Source organism: Mauremys mutica, chromosome 12 (assembly GCF_020497125.1).
Source record: "Mauremys mutica isolate MM-2020 ecotype Southern chromosome 12, ASM2049712v1, whole genome shotgun sequence".
Lineage (NCBI taxonomy): Eukaryota > Metazoa > Chordata > Testudines > Geoemydidae > Mauremys > Mauremys mutica.
Window position 1 is genome coordinate 8294023 of NC_059083.1, and position 24811 is coordinate 8318833.

Genomic DNA, 24811 nt, shown 5'->3' on the forward strand with positions numbered 1-24811 from the left:
TGTGGGCTCTGCTCACCTTCTTCCGCTTGCAATAGGTGCTGAAAGATGTTGTCTCTCAGATCTAGCTTGTGATGGCAGCCCCCTGACTTGCGCCCTCTTGATCTGTGGACCCGCCTCAAAATGTTGTTACTCAGGGTCCACACTCAACAGCCGCCCCTAGGGGTGAAGACCGGTGCTGGGAAATGGTTTTCTTTTTCCTTTGCGGAAATGTCAGATTGGTGAAAAAAAAATCAAACCCCGAAATATTTAAGAGTCCCAAATGTCGCTGCAGTGCCTCGTGGGATTTGTAGTTCCCCATAATATATCGATTGCAAACCTAGAAGAGGGACCACTGTGATCATCTATACCTCAGGTATAGCAATCACCAAACAACTTCCCCAAAATCATTCTGATCTGAACTAGAGCAGGTCTTTTAGGACTAGTCTACACTAGATGTGCTACGGCGGCGCAGCTGTATCTATGCTGACAGGAGAGAGCTCTCCCGTCAGCTTAATAAAACCACCTCCGCGAGAGGCAGTAGCTATGTCAGAGAAGCTCCGTCATACACTGGTGCTTAGGGTTGGTATAATTTACGTTGTTCGGGGCGGGGGGTGGCTTATTCACAACCCTGAGCAACATAAGCTATACCGACATAACCTGTAGTATAGACAAACCCTTAGAAAAACATCCAATCTTGATTTAAAAATTAGTAGTGATGGAGAATCCACCACAGCCCTTGGTAAGTTAATTACACTCACTGTTAAATATCTTGCACCTTATTTCCAGTCTGAATTTATCTAGCTTCAACCTCCAGCCACTGATTCTTGTTTGATCTTTTTGCCTGCTAGATTGAAAAGCCTATTATCAAATATTTTCCCCCAGGTAGATACTCACAACCTTCTATTTGTTAAGCTAAATAGATTGAACTCCTTGACTCTACCACTATAATGATATGACTCGGTTGCAACTATGTGGATGAAACCAGACAATCACTATGTTCTTCAATGAACTCACACAGGAAAATGATAACAAACAAAAACACCCTGTCACCTGTGGATGAACACTTTTCACAGAGTGATCACTCCATAGCTGACCTCTCAGTGCTTCTCCTCAAAGGAATCCTGCACACCACCTTCAAAAAACTGAGCCTGGGAGCTTAAATTCATTACTCTGGTAGGCTATGTCTACACTACCACAGTAAGTTCACCTAAGTTACACTACTCCAGCTATGTGAATAACGTAGCTGGAGTCAACGTAGCTTAGGTTGACTTACTGTGGTGTCTACACCGCACTGGGTAGATGGGAGACACTCTCCCGTTGACTTACCTTACTGTTCTCATTCGGGATGGAGTACTGGAGTCAATTGTAGAGCGATCTGCAGTCAATTTGGCAGGTCTTCACTAGGCCTGCTAAATCGACCCCCAGTGCATTTATCACCAGAGCGTCAATCCGATTGTAGTGTAGACATAGCCTAGACACTAAAAATCCTGGACTGAACAGAGACACCGGATTTATGACTTATTACAACAATTGGTAACCTGCTAACCCCCCAACTGCCTTTTTTGTCTTGTGACTGCAGAGGTGTTAATGGGCCATTCCACCTTGAATGGTCCCTTTCAGTGTGTGCTAATTAGTTATGCTACTTACAGGCAACAAAATGGCAGATGAAATTCAATGTTGGTAAATGCAAAGTAATGCCCTTTGGGAAACATAATCCCAACTATACATACAAAATTATGGGGTCTAACTTAGCTGTTACCACTCAATTAAGAGATCTTGGAGTCACTGTGGATAGTTCTCTGAAAACATCCACTCAATGTGCAGCGGCAGTCAAAAAAGCAAACCGAATGTTTGGAATCGTTAGGAAAGAAATAGAGGATAAGACAGAAAATATCATATTGCCTCTGTATAAATCCATGGTACGCCCACATCTTGAATATTGTGTGCAGATCTGGTCACCCCATCTCAAAAAGATATACTAGAATTGGAAAAGGTTCAGAAAAGAGCAACAAAAATTATCAGGGGTATGGAACAGCTTCCATATGAGGAGAGATTAATAAGAATGGAACTTTTCATCTTGGAAATGAGACGACTAAGAGAGAATATGATAGAGGTCTATAAAATCAAGACTGGTGTAGAGAAAGTAGGTAAGGAAGTGTTGTTTACTACTTCTCATAGCACAAGAACTAGGGGTCACCCAATTAAATTAATAGGCAGGAGGCATAAAACAAACAAAAGGAAGTATTTCTTCATGCAACACACAGTCGACCTGTGGAACTTCTTGCCAGAGGATGTTGGGAAGGCCAAGACTATAACAGGGTTCAAAAAGGAACTAGATAAATTCATGGAGGATAGGTCCATCAATGGCTATTAGCCTGGATAGGCAGGGATGCCAAACCATGCTCTGAAGTGTCCCTAGCCTCTTTTTGCCAGAAACTGGGAATGGGCGACAGGGGACGGATCATTTGATGATTATCTATTCTGTTTGTTCCCTCTAAAGCAACCTGGCATTGGCCACTGTCAGAAGACAGGACACTGGGCTAGATGGATATTTGGCTTGACCTAGTATGGCCGCTCTTACGTTCTTAATCTGTTGCACCCTGTATTTTGCTGTGATGCTTGGAGAACCTTTCCTAGCCCTGAAGAAGAACTCAGGATGCCTCAAAAGCTTATCTCTCCCCGCAGCAGAAATTGTTCCAATAAAAAATATCAGCTCACCCATCTTGTCTCTCTCTGTCACTCCCAGGCAGGGTTTCTAATCCTTTTAATCATTCTTGTGAACCTTCTCTGACACCTCTGCAAGGTATCAACACCCTTTGTGACCTGTGGGCGCCAGCTCTGGACACAGGATTCCAGTAGCAACCGCACCAGTCCCGAATCCAGAGGTAAAACCATGTTCTACTCGTACTTACGATTCCCCTGTTTACGCATCCAAGCATCACAGCATCGCACTGGGAGCTCACATTCAGCTGATTATCCACCAAGGCTCCCCAGGACTTTTTCAGAATTCCAGGATAGAGCGCCCAGCCTATCGGCAAGGCCCGGTTTCTTTGCTCCTACACGGATGGCTTTACATTTTTGAAGTATTATCATTAAGGGACTGAGCGGCTGGTTGGAGTAGGAAATTCCCTTTGATCAGTAAGCCCTGTGGTACGTGGGCAGTGTTAGTATTTGCACTACAGACATCCTGTAGATTGTATCAGCATTAGAATATGGGCTAGATGCAGGAAGCAGTGGGTGTGTCACTGCTGATACTGCTGCCTGTCATATTAATTAATATTGTCTCGTTTCCTTGTAAACTTCCCCTCCCTCCCCCAATCTGTCTGTATCCGCCTCTTATCGCTTGTCTTAGAATCATAGACTGAAAAGTTGCTGCCTTTCTCTTTTTTACCATGTAGAATGATAAAACAAATCGATTGGAATATAAATATTGTACTGTGTAGGCTATAGAGCAGCGCAAACAAGTCATGGCGTGAAATTTTAGTTTGTGCTGACTTTGCTAGTGCTTTTGATGCAGCCTGCTGTAAAACTAGGCAAATAGCTAGATGAGTTGATGTGCCCCCTGGAAGACCCCTGCGTGTACGTGTACCCCTAGTTGAGAACTACTGAACTAGTCTAACCTCCTGCCAAGAAAGATGCAGGATTTGTTGCGTCTGTTCCATCCAAGACAGATGGCTTAGACTTGGATTGTCAGCTGTTTGGGGCAGGGACTATCTTTTCACCCTTCGTTTGTAGAGAGTTTAGTGCAACAGTGGCCTGGGACATGTCACTATAATAATGCAAAATAATAAATAATAACAACAAATCTTGGGCAGTGGAGCCTAGTGGGTCAAGCACAGGACTGGGACTCAGGAGACCTGGGTTCCATTCCCTGCTCTGCCACTGGCCTGCTGGGTGACCATGGGCACATCACACCTCTGTGCCTCAGTTTCCTCATCATTATGTAAGCGGGGGAATGGTCCCGCTATTGTGGGGAACTCTCCTGGCTTCTGCACTATCCCGGTGAGGTGGGCTAGCGAAAGGATCTGAGTCCTCGCTCCCACTTCCTTTACCCAGAGGCCTCCCTGCCCTTGAGGACTCCCCTTCCACTCTCCTGTCTGGCAGAGTCCTCGTAACCCTGACAAGGCTGGGCCCAGGATTCCTAGGGGGCTCAACCCCCAATCCTGCTGTGGCCACCTAGGACAGGGGCCAGGGTGTCCCCACTCCGGGGTACTATCTCTGCATGGGGCACCTCCCTGACCCACTGATCATTTCATACAATTTAAAGCAAATACAAGTTGTTTAATTAACAATTAATTTTCAAAAGGAATAAGGAAAAATGGGAACGGCTGAAGGAAACACATCACCCCGCTCTGTGGCAGGGAACATCACAACCAGTGCCTCTGGAATGTCAAGGTGGTTCACAGTCTGTTCTTTGTAGGTCCCAGGCCTCCTTCTCTGGCCCTGGCCGTGCTGCAGGGACGCTGCGGGTTGGACACTTGTTCTGGCGGTGGCCACACGCCCTCATGCTCTAGGTGGCAGGACCCTCTAGGTCGCCCCCGCCCTGTCAGGGTTACGATCCCCCCCAAGTCTGGCCTGCAGAGCCTCTTGGCTGAGGCGTCTCCCTGCGCTGGGCCCACTGCCCAGGGTCCCCCTCGCTCTCCCCAGCTGCTCACCGCACCCGGCTCCGGACTGCTCCAGCTCCTCCACTCTGCCCCAGCTCCAGCTCCACATTGCCTCAGTACAGCTGCTGCTGGGCTGCTCCTCTGGCCCCTCTGGCTGTGGTTGCTGCAGCCCTGCTCCCAGCACAGGTCTGCTCCCTGGGCTGCTTCTGTGACTCTGCTCCCAGCTCTGACCTGCTTCCTGGGCGGCTTCTCTGGCCCCTCTGGCTCTGGTGGCTGCAGCTCTGCTCCCAGGGCAGGGCTGCTCTCTCTGGGCTGTGCTTTGGCTTTTGAGCTGCAGCTCTGCTCCCAGCAGCTCAGCTCACTGCCCTGCTCTCTCCTTAGCTCAGCCCCACTCCGACTGCCCCAGGCAATTCCAACTCACATGGAGGATGGGACCCCCCCCCCCGCTGGCCTCCTGACTCCCTGATTAGCTGCCTGCCCTGTCAATCAGGCTGACCTGGAGCACTGGCCTCTCCCCATTGTTCCTGGGGACTGTCAGTCTCAGGCTCCTGATTTCCAATTGACTCTTCCCCTTTTACTGATGGGAGCTAGCAACCAACCCCCCACACTGAATGTTAGTAAGGGGGCAACAGTGCCCTTACATGTAAAATAAGGCTACTGCCCGCGTTTGTAAAGTGCCTTGAGCTCTGCGGCTGCAAGGCACTAGAGAAGTGAGGTGTTGTTCGCCAGGAGGTCTGACTCAGTACTGCCAACCTCCAACGTCCCAAAATCGTGAGTCAGACACTAAAACAATCGCAGGAGATTGGCTACGGTTCGTTAATAAAGTCGCCGCTTTCGTCTCGCCCCAAGCAGGAGCCCAGACGCTCAGCTGGCAGCGTTTGCTTTGATTAAAGACAGGCAGCAGGGCTGGCAGATAAAGGGAAGTTGCTCCCAGGGCTTGTCTGCCCAGCGAGAGGATACGCGCTTACGGGGGTGTGAAGGCTGAAGCTCACTGAATCGCTAACTAGTCCACGTAGGCCCTGCAGGTGCATGCTAGTTCCCGTAGTGTGTTTTAATGGTGTGTTGACTATATTAAAGCACACTAGGGAACGGCTGATGCACCAGCCTACACAGATCAGTTAGTGTGTTACCCACCGCCCCTGCTAACGTGTAACACAGGCCTCCCCAAACAGCCCGGCGTGGCCCCGCCCATGCTCCACCCCCGGCCCCATCCTCCCTGTTTCCAGTTCCCGCTCTTCCCCCGTGGCCAGGCTGGCCTGCAGCCAGGACTCTGGGTGGCTGGTGCTCGTGTCACCTGGCGCTGGGGGCTGGATCACCCTCCTGGTGCTCTGTGCTGGGGCCACACCGCCCTCCTGGTGCTCCGGGGCTGGGGCTGTGCCATCCATCCAGTGCTGTGGGGCTGGGGCTGGGGCTGGAATCACGCCACCTGCCCAGGGCTGTGGCCTCGCCGACCGCCTGGTGCTCCAGGACTGGGGGTGCTCAGGCAGCCGGGGATGGGGCAGAGGGCCCAGTGGCCACAGTAGGGGTCTCTGGGCTCTGGTGGGGGAGAGGGTTGGGAAGGGGCCTCGAGCAGAAGGGGAGGAGCCAGAAACTAGCTTCCTCCAATGGACGGTTCACGTGCTGCCCATGTATGCTGATGAAATCACCCCCCTGGTAGTGTGCCGTGCCCCACCGTGTAGACAAGCCCCATGGCATCATGTACGGCTAGGCCGAGATCTTCAAATGCGACTAGTGATTGCAGGTGGCCAATTTGAAATACTTTAAAGGGGCCTGATTTTTAGAAGGTGGGTGGTCAGGTCCCTTTAGATGTCACAGGTTGGGCTCCCAAAAAGCACTAGTCACTTTTGAAACTCACAGCCAGATAAGGTGTGTTTTTCAAAAGAGTCTAACATAACGTCGGCGCCACCATGGATTTTCAGCAGGACTTGTGCTCCTAGGTAGAGCTGGGCACAAAAATTTGAGTGAAACTTGTTTTGGAGAAAAAAATGCAGATTCAGGTTTGACGGAAACATTTCGTGACTTCAGGACAAATTTGTCAAATTATTTCAGTCCACGCCCACCTGGCCCAATCTGAAAACGTTTTGTTTCAACATTTTTTAAAAAGAATCATCTTGATGTTTCGATTTGACATGAGTTTTGGTTTAAAAATTCCTTAGTGTTATAATTGTAAAACCTCCTTAAAATAGCTCAAAATCAAACAATTGTTTTCATTATTATTATTATTATTATTATTTGGAACTGCCTCGGAACCAAAACCTCAGTTATTCCCCCAGCTCTATTCCTAGGTCACTTAAGTGCTTTTTGAAAATTCAACTAACTTAATAAAGATCTAGGCAGGGCTTAATTTGTAATGAAAGAGGTGCTGGGAATCAAGCAATTTTTTTTACATCCATAACTGATGCAGCAGGCCCAGAGGCGCCGGGGCTCTGAACTGCAAGGCCCAGAGGCGTCGGGGGCTTACTCCTGGCACAAATTAAATACTGATTTTAGGGTCATTTTTGGCCTGCAGTCAGTCAATCTTTTGATTCATTTTTGTCTTCCGCCTCACAAAAACAACTCTACTCCGTTTTACAGAGCTGAGAGGTCCCTGTTTAACAGCCGTAGCTCTCGCGTGTCCATCATCTGAGCTTTCTGTGTGGTTTCAGTCAGAACCTTAGAGGAGCTCTGTGGGCTACAGAGCTAAACCAAACCGGCCTTGTGACCAGTCAGAGCTGGTTGCTTTTCTGAAAGATGTAAGAGCAGGAAAAGAAAAGACAAGACTCTGGGTGAGTTTTGGATGGTGCGGGATGAAGAATGATTCCTGGTGATGAATTTCTGATGGATGAGGAAGAACCCAAAACACCTGTCTCAAGGAGAGATCCTAGGGCAGAGGTCCCCAAACTGTGGGTCAAGGCCCCCTAGGGGAGCTGGGGAGGAACGTTCCAGGGGGCGTGGCAGGGAACCCACATGAGGCGGGGATGGAGCAGCACCCAGCCCCATGCCACTTCCACCTCTGCTCCGGTCCTGTCCCCAGCCACACGCCTGGCCCCATGCCCAACCTTAGCCCTTGAACTGCAGCCTGGCCATGCCGCTGGCCCCGGCCCCGCCCCTAGCCTCGGCCCCTGGCCACAGCTCTGTTCTCGGCCCCAGACCTGCCCCCAGCCTCAGCCTCCTTATCTCTGTCTGCATCTCCCCAACCCCAGAGCTGCAGCCCCACTTGGGGCGGGGTAAGTGGTTGACAGGGTAAGGGGGGGCACGACACTGAAAAATGTGGGGACCACTGCGTTAAGGACTAATTTCCACCCACGTCATGGTATTTATAGTGGCAGTGCAGGAACGTTCTGAAGGGGTGTGGAAATCTCGCTCCGAGGGTACGTCCACACTACAGCTGGACGTGTAAATCCAGTTCAAGTAGCCATACCTGAGCTAGCACTGAGCGAGCTAGCGCACTAAAAATAGAAGTAGAGCCTGTTGTAATAACGGGGCCCACACCTTTCGACTAATTCATCCACAGCTGTAAAAAGTTTATAAAATGTCACAATAACCTGTAACAACAAATGAGGGGTGAAGGTACACGAGGGGAAAAGAGAGCCTACATTAGTCCAAACAAAAAGGCCTCCTGATATAATTCAAGGCAGACACCGACTTCCCCTCTACCTAGGGGGTGCCCCCTAGGCCCTGCCCCCACTCCCGCCTCCCGCCCCAGGCCCTGCTCTCACTCTACCCAAGACCCCACCCTGCCTCGTTCCGCCCCTGCTCCGCCCCACGCCCAGCCCCCACTCCACCCCCTCTCCCAAATCCCTACACTCGCCTCTTCTCACCCAGATCCGCCCCTCCCCCAATCACGGCCCATCCCCACTCCTCCCCCTCGCCCCCAGAGAGAGGGAGCCAGGGGACATGGCAACCTCCACCAGCTCTGGCTACATCCTGAATGTCACCTGGGATACGAGAATTTGTCATCTCCTTTTCCCCCTGTGCCCTTTTCCTTCCTTACCTTTTTTCTTTCCTCTCCTCTCCCTCTTCTGGTGACTTCTGTGTAAGATCCCCCAACTGGTGTCAATGGGCCGTATCTTCACTGGACTCAATGGGGCCAGATCCCAGCTGGGGTGAATCAGTGAAGCTCCGTTGACTTCAGAAGAGCGATACCAATTTACGCCACCAGGGGACTGGGCCCGTGCCGTTGTTTATTGCATGTTTAGAGATGTGTTTATCACTGACAGGCGCAGCAGGGCGTGGGGACGGACTCAAGAATAGCCCCCCAGTGCCTTGGCTGCTCTCGGTCCTGCCTGCAGCCTGCAGCTTCCCTGTGACTTATTTCAGGGCATCGGGTCCAGCTTTGCCCTGTGATTGCTCCCGTTACGTGCTCCCCCACTTAGCGTTATGTTCTGACCCACGCTCCCATCCTCTTGCCCTTTCACAGTGCCAGGCCCTGCAGCTCGCGAGCAGGTTGGTCGGCCTCTTGCATCTGAGCAGATCTGTGGTTTGACAGCTCGAGGTGGGGCCAGCGCTTCCTCTGCAGCCTTGAGCCCTCAGTCGGACAGGGTGAGTCTGTGGAGGGTAATTGCTTTCTTCTCTTCTTGTCGTTTTCTGGGCAAGGCTGGAAGATGGAGGATGAAGAAGGTTACACGGTATTAAACCTCCGACGCCAGGAGAAAACCACCCCCCGCCCGTCACCAGGGAGGATCCAAGGTACGGACGTTAGAAAGTTGTGCTTCATGAGCATGTGGCAGGGAGAGAATGAGTGCAGAGCAGAAGTGCAGAGCGCCATTATTCTGATGTGTGTCAGACAGGCTTTTCTTTCACCCCGTGACCAGCCATTCCCTGTTCCTGTTCAGAAATGGATATTTGCACTTTACGGTGGAGATTTTCAATGCTGCCTAAGAGATTTGGACACCCAAATCAAATAAAAATAAATGGGATTTGGACATTCAGTTCCCATAGGCTCTGATTTTCAAAGGTCTCTAAATTTGAGCACCCAGAATCATATGACCCTTTTGAAAATCTTATTTTTAGGGTGTAGAACTGATGAATGAAATTGTTTTTAATTGTTCACTTTATTAACGTAACTTCATAAGTAAAGTTTTATGAATGAAACAATGTTTATTCATAAAACCGGTTACCCCAATAACTGGCTAATTGACAATAAAAATGCTTGTTAAGAGCCATAGCTGTTCAGTCAGCTGCCTTTGTAAGTTTCACTATTGGTCCAATTCCTGCTTAAATCACTGAGACTTGCACTGTTTCAGTATTGTAACTTCTGTTTAGACAAGTGTAGTGGATGGCAAACAGTATATTGTAACTTCTGTTCACGGTTTGCCATATTGTAATTCAAACCCCATTTTAAAACACTCACTCCATTTTGTAAAAGCTTCCTCCAACCTTCCTTTTTTGCAAATCCTGCTGTAATCTTATTAGTTTAGTTTAGATGTGTGACTGAGGTATGGATGGATGATGGAATCAACCTCCAGCCCCAGCCTGTCCTGATGAAATAGAGTTCAAACCCCACCGGCTGAAGATGCAGACAAGAGCCCTAACAAAGGAAGAAGTGTCCACCCTAAAAAGAAAAGGTGCAATAGAAGCAAGATCAAAGCCAGGTCCCAGGCTGAAAGTCATGCCTGCAACTGACAGGTGATCAATCACCAAACCCAGAGGCAGCGTGACAAAGCAAGACCTATAGACTCTGGATTCAAACTAAAGCCTACAAAAAGGATGGGCGAGATGGAAGACTTTGGAGGGTAACATTCTGCTGCCAACATGGAAGGGCATCGGTGCATGCCCAACAGAGACCCAGCTCGTCCTTGTGCCTGGCTTTCCTGGCCAGTTAGCCGCTACAAGCTACGAACCCAAGCTATGTTCAGGACTGGTAACTATGCAGCAGCTGTGTGTGTGTGTGTGTGTGTGGATTAAGATATTAGTTATTGGTCATAAATCAAATTATCATAATAAATGAGGCATCTTTGTCTTGTCCCCTGAAAAGATCCCGTGTAGTTTTGTCTGTATAACAAGGGCTGGCTGGACAACAGGAATTCCCTTGTGTGAAAAATGTAGCGGTCTCGGCATTTGTTTTAATTCTGCAGCAGAACAAAAATAAGATCCTTTGATATAGCAGGGATGTGAGCCTGGCTCCCTCACATCCCAGGGGAAATGCCATAACCACCCCTGAACCTGAGCAAACTTTGCTGGAACTGATATGCTTCCATGAGAAGTTTTGATGATTCTGCATTTTTCCAACAAAAACAGGTTTTTTTGACAAATTCCCGACCAGCCGAATGTGAGCTCCCAGTGTGGGGCTGCAACTGAACGCAAAGGTGATTCTTGGAGCCATAAATAGGAGAATACTGAGTAGGAGTAGAGAGGGGTTTTTACCTCTGTATTTGGCACTGATGTGACTGCTGCTAGAATACTGTGTCCAGTTCTGATATCTACAATTCAAGAAGGATCTTGATAAACTGCAGAGGGTTCAGAGGGCGGGTGCTCAGTGCTTTCTGAAAATCTGGGCCTTTTAAGGTCTCTAAATTTGAGCACCCAAAATCACTTGTCACTTTTGAAAATCTTCACCAATAACTTGAAAAATTGCTGCGGCATTTTCTTCACTTGACTTTAGTAGATTTCATTTAGGCTAAAAAAAAAAACCCAAGCCAAGACTGGTTATGCAACTGTAAATTACTGCACATAGGGTTGCATGAGAAAGTTCGGTTTGTATTGCATTATGGATATTATCTGGCTAACAATGCCTTAATGACATAACGTGAGACTATATTTTAAAAGGCAAAGATAAGGTTGACACCATCTCAAACTTTGCATGTTTTACAGATTCTCCTTTGAGTTCCCAGTGCTATAAACGCATGCTAGGGATTTTGGGGGCTGTTTGCATCATTCTGACATTAGCCGTGATCATTTTGACTGTCCTGGGTAAGTGTCTGGATCCCGTCTGTTTTGTAAATACGCAGGTGGTGAAGTTTCTGATGCCTTAGTAATTCAGCTTAGCTATTTTCTATTAATCAATCGGGGATTCTCAAAGTTTTCCATGGCACAGTCCGCCTGTGAAGGTCCATCTACGCTGCACACTCTTTTCGGCGGTGTGCAGAGCACATACACCACATGCCCCCCCTAACTTGGGTATAAGTGGCAGTGTAGATGGTGAGGCCCTGCCTAGGGGAACAGAGTTAAGATTACATACCCCAGGGTTCAGTGTCTCAGGAATGCCCCCTACACAGCTCTCTACTCACCCAAGCAGCGTCTCCCCATCTCCATTTCTATTTCACAGTGTCCCACTGCCAGAGTCTTTCCCCGCCAAAGGGGAAGGGCCAGAAGTGGGGAAAGACTGTGGCAATGAGAAGTCAGCGGTGAAAGGCTCCAGCAGCTCCCTGCTGTGGAGCCTTTACCCGTTGCAGGGAGAGACTCCAGCAGTGGGGAAAGTCTCTGGCAATTCCCTGCTACCGAGCCTCACCCCACCGCCTCCTCTCTGCCAGAACCGTTCCCTGACACGTAGCTGTGCACCACAGCGTGGACCGGTGCTGCGCCACCTTCAGCCCAGGGGCCGCACACGGCCCATCAGGGTAATCCACTGGCAGATCGCGAGACACTTGGTTTAGATCGACCGTCCGCAGGCACGGCCGCCCGCAGCGCCCAGTGGCCACAGTTCACCATTCCCAGCCAATGGAAGCTGCGGGAAGTGGGGATTACACATTCCCGGGTGCACATAACATAATCTCTTACATTTATAATCCCTGTGTCAATGACAGCTACTGCTTACTGGAAAGAGTAATGTTAGGAAAATAATGTAATTGTTGCTATTGTGGAAAGTAATGTAGCAGGTAAAAGCAAAGAGATTTAGCCCTAAGTGGCCAGCTTTTGCTACCACCAAGTGCTCACTGGTTCATCATGGGTTACAGTTTGAGAACTGCTGTCCTATACTCGGATACCACATCATTAGTAACATCAGGAAGAAATGGCCCCTGAGCAGGAAATGGCCCCAGTTCAGGTAAGCACACACGGATGCTTTGAAACTGAAGGCTGTGCTTCAGTGCTTTCCTGATTAGGGTCCTTAAAGAGACCAAGCTGAGAGGGGTTTCCAGCAGGGCCACCCGGGTGGGGGGGGGAAAGTGGGGCAATTTGCCCACAGGGGCCCCCATGAGAGTTTTTTGGGGTCATTGGAGCGGGGTCCTTCACTCGCTCCGGGGACCCCGGAAAACTCTCGCCGGGCCCGGGACCCCGGAGCTTCTTCTGCTCCAGGTCTTTGGCGGCGGGTTCCGGGGCGGAAGGACCCCCAGCCACCGAAGGGCCCTGAAGACCTGCGGCAGGGGGCCCTTCCGCCCTGGGACCTGCCGCCGAAGTGCCGGGTCTTCGGTGGCAATTCGGTGGCAGGGCCCCCCCGCCACTGAAGACCTCAGGCCCCCTGAATTCTCTGGGCAGCCCTGGTTGCCAGGACTTTGGAGACAGGATCAGAATTCAAAACAACCTTGACAAATTGGAGAATTGGTCTGAAATCGACATGATGAAATTCAGTAAACACAAGTGCACAAGCTACACTTAGGAAGAAAAAAAAAATCAAATGGACAGTTACAAACTGGAGAATAAGCGTCATCAAGTCCAGCCGTCTGCCATGAGGCAGGAGCAAATACACCTAGACCATCCCTGACAGGCGTTTGTCCAGCCTGTCCTTAAACACCGCCAGTGATGAGGACTCCACAACCTCTCTTGGAAGCCTGGTCCAGAGTTTAACTTCTCTTTCAGTTAGAAAGTTCTTCCTAATATCAAACCTGAATCGCCCTTGCTACAGATTCAGCCCATTACTTCTCGTCCTGCCTTCAGTGGACATGGAGAACAATTGATCACCCTTCCAGGGATTTCCCTAGACCCTCCTTGGGGGGGTGTACACCCTCCCCCCCGAATTTCCCCAACACTCCCCCCACCCCATTACATGCAGTGTTGCCAATTTAGTTGGTGGTTGGAAATTTGAATTGAAATTCAAACATTAATACCCACTTTAAAAGCATACACAGTATATGAGAAAACACTTGTACCTGAGAAAACACAATGGGTTTGAAAAGTCTGAACAAAGACTAGCCTCCTCACACAGCTGTTATTTATGACAATGCCGGCACGTTGGTTTCAGCCATGTTGGCCGACCGAATCATTTCAGATTATGCTTTGTAAGCCAGGTCTGACTGAGCTCTCCCCTGACAGCTAGTGATGAGTCAGATGAGGGGGAAAAGGCTTCAGGACCAGATTGTATTTACATGAACTCACCTGCTCTGCCCAGGTATCCAGCAGACAGAGCTGTGCTGCCCAAGTGATCGATTTTGGCTGGTGTTGGGTCCAAATCACTTATTAAATGTGGGGATAATGAAATGTTGGTCTCCTTATTGTCTGAGTAAAGGGCAGCAGAACTGTGCTTAGCCTGCCTGAATGAGGGGGTCTCCCTCAGGGCTTAATCTGTGCTAGGACTTCTCTAGGCTGGGCAGTTCATAGCCCTGGGACCTCTGGGCTGGTCACATCAGTTATGAAAGTAACAAACTTGCTTGAGCCCCGGCACCTCTTTCATTACAAGTTAAGCCCTGGTCACCCTCAACTGAACTGCACTTGCTAAGCAGGAGGTTTGGGTGCCAGATCCTAGCACAGGGAGAGAGGGTGGGGCACAGGTGTTTTGCTTGGTGGTGTGGGCTTTGCCTAAGAGTCTGGGCGCTTGGCTACACTGGAGAGTTGCAGCGCTGGTGGTGGCTTTACAGCGCTGCAACTCACAGGCACAATTTGACCTGCCCCCTCTCCTGTTTAGAGATAGAGCTGAGTAGGCTCCATAGAGTCTTTTGGTTTGTTAAGTGACCACTAGAGCTGAAATCACTGATAACAGGTTAAGTGCTTAGACCTGCTGCAGGAGAGCATTTCTGTGGATGAGATGGCCCAGCCTGCACTAGCAGCGAGGTTCCCCCACTGAGAGCTCAGCTGAAATCACTGAGAGCTGGGTGGAAGCTCGAGAGACCGACTCGCAGAGGTCACAATGGCAGGTGGCAGCAGAAGGTAACAGTGCAGGGCCATTGGGGACAGAGCGGCGGTAGAGTGAACGGTGGCACAACGAACAGCCGTGGCCAGAGCACTGGACTATGTTTTAGTAACTTCACTCCAGAATGCTAGATTTGTGACTTGGAAACTTGTATATTTATATATTTCCTAGTATGCCAAGATTTTTAAAATGAATTATTTGCCAAGGTCATTATCTCACACAGTTGCTATCTCAAGAGGTTGTTATCTTGGAGAGTTTCTGTATTAAACTTTTTGATTATTATAATTATTTTTATATAAGAATTGCATATTGGGTCAGACCAATGGTCCATCTATCCCAGTATCCTGTCTTCCAACAGTGACTATTCCAGGTGCTTCAGCGGGAATGAACAGAACAGGGAATCATCAAGTGATCCATCCCCTGTCACCCACTCCCAGCTTCTGGCAAACAGAGGCTAGGGACACTCAGAGCACGGTGTTGCATCCCTGCCCATCCTGGCTAATAGCCATTGATGGAACTAACCTCCATGAACGTATCTAGTTTTTTTGAACCCTGTTATAATTTTGGCCTTCACAACATCCCTGGCAAAAAGTTCCACGGGTGACTGTGACTGTGTGAAGAAATACTTTGTTTGTTTTAAACTTGCTGCCTATTAATTTCATTGGGTGACCCCTGGTTCTTGTGTTAAGTGAAGGGGTATTATTCATTTTCTCCACATCAGTCAAGATTTTATAGGCCTCTATCATATCCCCACTTAATCATCTCTTTTCAGAGCTGAAAAGTCCCAGTATTTTTAATTTATCCTCATATGAAATCTGCTCCATACCCCTAATCATTTTTGTTGCCCTTCTCTGAACCTTTTCCAATATATCTTTTTTGAGATGGGGTGACCAGAACTGATCACAGTATTCAAGATGTGGGCATATCATGGATTTATATAGTAAAAGTGGAGGAGCTTGGTTTGCCAGACTGCTGAGCTAAGCCAATATTGACAACCTATATAAAAAGGCTGCAAAAACACCAATCCTCTGGACTGCATCGACATGCAGAAAGCCTTATAAGCCAGTCACTGTCAAAGCCAATTTTAGAAGAACTTAATGAGGCTGTTAAGAATGCTGGACACACACAACTCAGTTTATGTGACCAAACATGGTTGTTGCATCATTCTTGCTTAAATAGAAAGTGATACCACACACTACAAACTGGAGGCCAGTGTTAAGAGGATAGATGATAGATGGATGGAGAGGGAGGGAGGGAGGGAGGGTGTGCTTGGGGATAGATAGATGATATCTTGGTTCCTGGTCATAAACTGCTCCCTGGCAACGCCCCCTTGCAGAAGGCCCAGTGCCGGTCACCAAGAAGCCAGTATCCTCTGTGTCTCTTGCACTCTCACCCTGTTCCTGCCTCGGCCCTGGGGAAACCCCCATAGTCCAAGCCACTCCCCTAGGACTGCATGGTCTGGACAGGTGCCCTGGCCATTAGTCCTCCTTAGGGGGAGCTGCTGTGCAGCATAAGGGACCTCGAAAAATCCCTGGGACCCCAGGGACCTCATACATCAGTGACCCCTAAAGTGCACAACCCGAGCTCCTGTGGCCATAACAGCAACAGTAACAACCACTCAGCTGGCTGCTGCTTGGAAGTTTTCCAGGGCCGATCCCTGCAGACGGACACCGGCACAGTCTCATCGGTCCCTGAGAGCAGCGGTGTCGCTCAGAGACACTCCCCCGGCAGAGAATGCAACAGGAGCCTGGAGGACTTGGTGTCTCGCCTGAAGCAGAGTCTGTGTCACTCAGCCCAGAGCCCCTCAGCAGGTAACCACAACTCACTGTGGCCCTAAGCCCCTCGGCATGTTCCATGCACCGCGCAGGCGGAGGGGGGCCTGTTTGAAGGAGGCAGGCCATGGGCAGGCCAGCCTGCTAGCCTCTCTCCTCCTCCCATCCCAGTTCTCAGGGGGCCCTGGAGATTTTCTCTCAGTGAGACCGGGGGAAGGGAGATGCAAGAAAGGGATCTTCTCCCATATTTCCTCCAAGGATAACAAATACGTTACGGGCTGTTATAAAGATAACAGGGGATCAGTTGTTCTCCATGGCCACTGAAGGCAAGACGAGAACTAACGGGCTTCATCTGCAGGAAGGGAGATTCAGGTTAAATATTGGGAAGAACGTTCTAACTCAGAGGGTAATTGAGCTCTGGAACAGGCTTCCAGGGGAGGTTCTGGAATCCCCATCACTGGAGGTGTTTAAGATCAGGTTGGACAAACACCTGTCAGGGACGGTTTAGGTTTACCTGGTCGTGCTCAGCGCAGGGAGCTGTGAGTAGTGGTGCTGCTGAGAGAGTCTCCTTCCTCCAGCCTCAGACCAGCAGAAGATGAGCCTGGGGCATCTTTCCCCATCCCCACCAACAGGAGGGAGGCCAGAGGTGGATCAGGGAGGTGGAGCAGAAACATGGATATTAGCATCTGTCACCAGATCCCAGCAGAGGCCAGGCCATCAGAGAAAGCACTGGCCAGGGGTAGGAGACACGGCCATATCCGACCTCCCCCATTCAAGTGGGCTCAGAGGAAGGAAATTTCTTTCCAAGCCTCCTCAGCAGTGGCTGGAGGTAGGGCAGACACTGGGTGCCTGAATTCCCAGTCTGGTGGCATCAGGGGAAGGGGAGAAGTGCTGGCTACGGACAGACAAGCAAATAGTTTTGTGATCTAATTTGGACAATGTTTGCTGGCCAACTAGCACCAATGGCAGACACCTCTCAGTGGGGATTGTGGGGCACAGTGACCCCCAGTGGTCAGTCAGGGAAATTGTCAGGGTGAGCAGGATTGCTGAGCGAATAATTGATTTATGAGTTTAGGCACTGAACCAAAAAAAAGGGGCTAAAGGGACAGAGGGGGGGAAAAACTTTTTTCATTTTTCAGGGGTATTTTGCCCTTTTAAAATTTATTTATTTTATACTAGCCAGACTGGAAGTTGAAATACAGTTTCAAATCGAGAGGTTGAAATGACACATTTTGATATGGCTGAAATGAACCATTTTGTCTTTTTCCAAAAAAAAAAAAAAAAAAAAAAAAAAAGTGTTGGGGCCAAAACGATTTGTGGAATTCAACCCAAAATTGTGAATAGCCTGAGTGCAAAAAAATGCGTTATTTGGCAAATTTACTATTTGCTGAATTTCCTCTCCCCTCACCCAGCTCTAGGGAGCAGGACAGGTTGGTCTAAGATACTAGTATAATGACCTCCAACAAAGACCGTGTTTAGTGATGGTTCAGATTTCAATCAGGGTACCCCATAGCCTTCCCCGCCAAAGGCTCAGCCATGTTGCCACAGCACTGTCAGTAACACACTCCAGTGGGTTGTAAGGCCTTCACCCCCACCAGAAAGCACTAGGCATCCCAGCTTCACCCAGCTCTCACACACAAACCTGAGCAGTGACCTCAGACGCTCTCTTGCAACACCAGCAGCACGTCTGCCTGTTACACGGCCCGTGCGTTGGGAAGCAGGTGGCTCTGCTTTGTCAGGCCGAGGGCGTCATGCAGGTTTTGCTCCAGCCTGCGGGAGGAGTGAAGATCAGGGGCAGCGTGGAGGTAGCCGGGTATGGCTGAGGCTGAGTGTGCAGAGCTAGTTATGGCTGATGCCTGTGGCTGACAATCAGGGCCGACGGGAGGGGTGGGAAGCTGGTACAAATTACTGGGGCCCAGAAGGATGCCCAGGGCCCGGCCTCCCCAGCTTCCCCCCCCCCTTGTTTAGCTAGTCTGCCCTTGCTGGGGGGCCCCCAAAAAAATTTCACCGGGGCCCAAACCTGCTCTCGGCGGCCCTGCTGACAATGCCTGGGTGGTTCTGGGTGACGCTCGAGGATGCAGCGATAGTGACAGTGGGTGACACTGAGTGAGGACCCTGGGGTAGATCCACAAAGGGACTTAGGCTCCTCAAGTGGCAGTTAATCATCTAAGTCCAACATTTCGATACTGCTGGGATCCTCAACACCCACTCCCAGCTGCCACTTAACCCTGTAGGTGCCTAACATCAAGGACATCTGGAGCTGCACAGAGCAGGATTTTGGCTGGTAGTGCATCTGTTATACCCACTAGCTACAGCTCTCTGCCCGGATGTGGGAAACCCAGAATTCTGCTTGATCTGGACCTGGGGATTGCACCCAGTGCCCCCAACCCTGAGCTATTGAGTCGTGTAGGGGAAATCTCTCCTGTTGAAACTGTGCCACTTTGTGTCATAATTAAACAATGAAACAGTTTGAGACTGAGATCAAAGTGTCTCCTCCTTGCCCTGCAATGAAAAGAGTTTGACACAAAGTGCCAGACTGTTTCATTACAGCACAAACCGGAGACGCGTTGATCTCGAAAAGAAAAGACGACCAGAAGTTTCAAGCATAGACTCGTAGATTCCAAGGCCAGAAGGGACCATTGTCATCATCTAGTCCAGTGGTTCTCAAACTGGGGGTCAGAACCCCGAAGTGGTCGTGACCCCATTGTAATGGGGTCACCAGGGCGGGCGTTAGACTCGCTGGGTCCCAGGGCCGAAGCCCAAACCCCACAGCCTGGGGCCGAAGCCTGAGGAGCTCAGCCCTGGGTGACGGGTCTCAGGCTTTGCACCCCCTGGGGTGGGGAGGCTGGGGAGGGCTCAGGTTTCGGTCCTCCCACCTGGAAGTAACATTTGTTATCACAAGGGGGTCGCAGTGCAATGAAGTTTGAGAACCGCTGAGCTAGTCTGACCTCCTGTAGGACACAGGCCAGAGAGCTGCCCAAATTAATTCCCAGAGCAGATCTTTTGGAAAAACATCCCATCTTGATTTCAAAATGGTCAGTGATGGAGAATCCACCATGACCCTTGGTAAATGGTTCCACTAGTTAATTACCCTCACTGGTAAAAATGTACATCTTATTTCTAATCTGAATTTGTCTAGCTTCAAGTTCCATCACATTATATTTCTCTGCTAGATCAAAGAGCCCATTATGAAATATTTGTTTCCCACACAGAAAATTACAGACTGTGATCAACTCACCCCTTAACCGTCTCTTTGTTCAGCTAAATAGCTCTAGCGCTTTGAGTCTATCGCTGTACAACAGGTTTTTTAATCCTCCGATCATTCTCCTGACTCTTCTCTGAACCCTCTGCAGTTTATCAACAGTGTTTTTGATCAGCACAAAGTAGCAGCTGCCCTTAATCAATTATAAAAATTAAAATAAAATCACAGAATATTTCAACGTATTATGACACGGCATGAAACAATGTACAAAATAATACCAATCCTATAAAAATAAGAATCCATAAATAAAATTCAAAGTGAAATTTTGAAATGTTCAGAGCTGAACATTTTCCACAATAAAAAAAACTTGTTATTCTGGAACTTTTTTTCTGTGAGAATGTGTCAAACTTGACACGGTTTCATGAGAACATTTTGTTGAAACAGCTTTTCTGCTAGAAAACAGTTTTGAGGAAAATGTTCTGCCCAGCTCTCTTTGTTAAATATTGAGAAAGGCTCCGGATGGGATCACCGATAGTGCCTAACTCAGTGAGATTTGTATCCTCTCTGAGCTGTTATAAGCACACACGTTCCCTGGGGCTAAGGATCATTAATGCTGTGTCTCACCACATCTCTCTCCAGACGGCTCCGGCTGCAAACTCTGCCCCATGGACTGGCTGTCACGCAGGGGAAAGTGTTACTGGTTTTCCAAAGACAGCAAAAACTGGACCGAGAGCCGTGCTGACTGCTCAGCGAAGAGCTCTCGAAAGCTAGTGCTCCAGGACCAGGAGGAGATGGTAACGTAAAACAGAGGGTCCTAGACTTCTGCTGGAGGGGTCACTGGTTACATGGTACCAGATGTGCAAGAGGTGAAGGAGATTTCTTACTGAGGATGCTAATGCAGCATAACGGCTGGCGTAGCTCCCACACGCTTTGCTCCCCATCCTCAACGGGGGGGGGGGGGGGGGGAGAGCCAGGAGAGCCCCAACTCCGTCTGTCCCCACTGCCTCTGCTTATTCTTCCCCCTGCCTCATGCTGATTTATGCCCCTTCCCCATCAGGATCCAAGCACGGGGAACAGCAGGGCGAGAGGCAGGGAGGTATATTAACTGCTCTGGGTGTGATTTTCAGAAGCACAAAAGAGAGCTAGAAGCATAAGTCCCTGTCAATGGGGTAACAAGTGACTGTCACTTCTGCTCCTAATTCCCCTAGACACTTACCATTCCCACCCTATGTCATCTGGCCCTGAGCCCCATTTACATTAGCAAAAATAAATGAGGAGTTCTTGTGGCACCTTAGAGACTAACAAATTTGTTTGGGCATAAGCTTTCGTGGGCTAAAACCCACTTCATTGCATACATGCAGTGGAAGATACAGTAGGAAAATATATATACACAGAGAACATGAAAAAATGGGTGTTGCTATACCAACTGTAATGAGTATGGCAAAACCCATTTTTTTCATGTTTTCTGTGTGTATATATATATATCTTCTTACTGTATTTTCCACTCCATGCATCCGATGAAGTGGGTTTTAGCCCACAAAAGCTTATGCCCAAATAAATTTGTTAGTCTCTAAGGTGCCACAAGGACTCCTCGTTCTTTTTGCTGATACAGACTAACACAGCTACCCCTCTGAAAACTATTGTGACAAAGTTCCTCCTCTACCTTGGTGGGTCCTGCACTTATTGGCAGATTTACTCACCTCAGTGATCTTCCCCTCTGGTAGAACCCACAGTCCGGGTCAACTCCCCCTGTGTCTGATCAGGAGTTGGGAGGTTTGGGAGGAACCTGGGCCCACCCTCTACTCAGGTTCCAGCCCAGGGCCCTGTGGATCGCAGCTGTCTATAGGGCCTCCTGGAACAGTTGCGCGACAGCTACAACTCCCTGGGATACTTCCCCATGGCCTCCTCCAAACACCTTCTTTATCCTCACCACAGGATCTTCCTCCTGGTGTCTGATAACACTTGTACTCCTCAGTCCTCCAACAGCAGCACTCACTCTCAGCTCCTTGCACCTCTTGCTCCTAGCTCCTCACACACACCTCACTGACTAACTGAGAGGCTTTTAACTAGTTCCAGCCAGCCCTTGATTGGCTTCAGGTGTCCCAATCACTCTAGCTAGCTCCACTGCCTTCTAGAAGGATCTTAATTGGCCCCAGGTATCTTGATTAACCTGAAGCAACTGCCATTTGGTTACCATGGTACCAGGGATGTGTTTAGCCTGGGGCTAACAGACCTGTTCCTCAGTACTTTACTGTAGCCATCTTGCCTTGCCCCATCACACTATTTACATGAGCACGCTCACTACTGCTGCTACACAGATGGTAGAAATGCTGGGACATCATAACTACAAAAGAAATTCTAGTGTAGATGAGGCCTAAATACTCAAGTGTCTGTTGGAGAACAGTCTGTCCAGTTTGCTGGCTGAAGCCAAGAACCCTAGAGCTCTGGCAGGTTGTCTTCACCCTCTGTCTTCACCACGCAGGAGTTCATACAGAATGTCACACGGGATAAATATCACGTTTGGCTCGGGCTCAGTGTTACATCTGCAGAGAAGAACTGGACCTGGGTGGACAACTCCGTGTTAGACCAAACTCTGTGAGTGTTGCCTGGTGGTTGCTATTTTATTTTTTTTAAGCACATGTAATGGCACCATCTGGTTTAGCTATTCATAGACCTTGAACACATGCAGCCATGTATCTAAACAAACCAAACTGCAAGATTCCTTCAGCTCCAGGGCCAGCTCCATGAATGCAGAGACTCTAGGAACTACAACAGTGAATTTTTGTCAGTGACCAGTAAATTCATTGGAAAAAATAATGCATTTTTCGGGGCAATGAAACTATTGGTGAAATCATCCCAAATTAGCAAATAGTTTTGGCTGCCAATTTCCACCCCCAAAAATGTAAAAATGGTTTGCTTGATTGTTTGAAATGCAGTGTTGCAACTTTTCATTTTGAAATGATGCTTTGTTTCAAAATTTAGTGATGTATATTAAAAAAAGATGTAAAAGTTCCCAAAACAAAACAAAAATATTTATATCTTTGCATTTCATTTAATGTAGGGGATGTTTTTCGACTCATAATGTTGTTTTTTTTCCTATTCAGTTTTTCATTCCAGAAAGAAAAACCTAGGGGGAAAAATCAGTTTTGGTTTGAACCAAACAAATTTTTTATTACTTTTTTATTTTATTTTTCGGTTCAGCTCCCGAACTGAAAAAAATCAATTATTTGCTTAGCTCTAGTAGCAGCCTCATAAGCCTCTATCTATGGTGTAGCCCAGGGCTCTCAAACACACAGCCTGTGGGCCGCATGTGGCCCTCAAGGTTATTCTCTGCGGCCCGCGAGGTCCTCGCGCCCCCCCCCCCCCGCCTTCCCCCAGCGTTTACCTAGAGCAGCTCTGGCCGGCATGCACCGGGGGCAGGGAAGGCTCCCTGCCCTGCCCTGTGCTGCTCCGGGACAAGGAAAGAACGTGGGGGAAGAGAGGTGCAGGGGGGGGAGTGTTGATGTTGCTTCAGACACCGCCCCCAGCAGCTCCCATTGGCCGCGGTTCCCCGTTCCCGGCCAATGGGAGATGCTGGGGGCGGTGCCTGAAGCAACAGTAACACACACCCCTGTGCCCCATCTCCGCCACATTCCAGCCACTTCCCGGAATGGAGCGGGGGCAGAGCGGGTAGGCAAGGAGCCTTCCCTGCCCCCGGTGCATGCTGGGCCAGAGCCTGCCCCTCAAACCCTTCCTGCAGTCGAACCCCCTGCCCTGAGCCCCCTGCTGCACCCCGCACCCCTCCTGCACCCCAACCCCCTGCCCTGAGCTCCTTACCACACCCCAACCCCCGCCGTACCCTGCACCCTGAGCCCCCTGCTGCACCCCTCACCCCTCCTGCACCCCACACCCCAACCCACTGCCCTGAGCCCCCTGCCACACCCCTCCTGCACCCCAACCCCCTGCCGCACCCCTCATCCCTCCTGCACCCCACAGCCCAACTCCCTGCCCTGACCCCCTGCCACACCCCACACCCCTCCTGCACCCCCTAGGGGCAGGGAGGGGGTGGAGTTGGGGTGAGGATTTCAGGGAAGGGGTTGGAATGGGGGCAGGGAAGGGGTGGGAAGAGGCGAGGCAGGGGGCAGGGGCCTCATGGAAGGGGTGGAGTGGGGGCAGGGCCGAGGGCAGCAGTGGGGAGGTGTCAGTAATGTGGCCCTCGGGCCAATGTACTAGTCCTCATGTGGCCCTCGTGGTCATTTGAGTTTGAGACCTGTGATGTAGCCATTAGATGGGAGGAAAGAGCGACCCTGTGCTAGCATGGATTATACAGAGCTCCATTCAAACTGCCCATTGGATTAGATTGAAGATCCCACTACTCTAGGTTCCTGTCATTTAATCTAAACACAATAAGGACAAATTGGTCCCTGATGTAATCAACTCCATTGATTTTGGCAGAGTTACAGAGGCTCTGAATTTGGCTCATTGGCTTCCTGTCTCCTCTGTTTTACAGGTTCCCAGTAACGGGTCCTGTCGACGTGAACAGCTGCGGGTTGATAAAAGGGAATCGGATTCACTCTGAAACCTGCAGTGCTGAATTCAAATGGATTTGCCAGAAGGAAGCTGTGCTGCTCTAAACAGTGGCATTAGAGACACTCGTTCCTGTAACAGACCAGTACACTGCCTTGGGTTTCAGTCTTCAGGCCAGACTTCCAGGCGCGGATGTGCCTGCGGAGACATGTACGTGCATCCTCAGACCAGCTATTGGTATCTTCAGCTCGGGTACATGCATGTGCAAATCAGGCCCAAGAGCAAAGGAGCATCTCATGGATGTAAACACTGCACCAGTGACTCTGATCCAGCAAGAACACGCCACTTCCTCCCTCTGTATCCCCTCCCCCTGTATCCCCTTCCACCATCACTGATTCCCTGGCTCCATCCCTTCCTCCTTCACCCCTTTCTCTTCACCCCCAATGCCTCTTCTGCTTTCTGCCTCTCAGGCCAATACTTCAATTCCCTTGTTCTCCACCTAGCTCAGTGGGAGGCAGTGATTTCCCTACACCCCCCCTGAATTTCCCCAACACCTCCCCGCACCCAGTTTTGTGAGCTAGTTACATACCAATTTACTGACTGTTTGGAAATCTGAATTTAAACTGAAACATTAATACACACTTTAAAAGCTTATACAGTGTATGATAAAATATGTGTATCTGAAAAAGTATAATAGATTTGAAAAGTATGAACATAGACTAGCTTCCTTGCTTCCTTATACAGCTGTTTTTTATGATGTCAGTGC

The 24811-nt window shown here is 49.4% G+C and overlaps 1 protein-coding gene across 1 annotated transcript; it reads left to right on the forward strand.

Moving 5' to 3' along the window:
• The first annotated feature begins 9166 nt into the window (after nt 1–9166).
• LOC123344969 (killer cell lectin-like receptor subfamily F member 1) lies at nt 9167–24614 on the forward strand. The gene is made up of 6 exons (XM_044981473.1): nt 9167–9251; nt 11376–11474; nt 16206–16376; nt 20179–20333; nt 22022–22134; nt 24029–24614. The coding sequence occupies exons 1-6, from the start codon at nt 9167–9169 to the stop codon at nt 24150–24152; spliced, it is 747 nt and encodes a 248-aa protein (XP_044837408.1). The 3' UTR covers nt 24153–24614.
• Nucleotides 24615–24811: the final 197 nt, after the last annotated feature.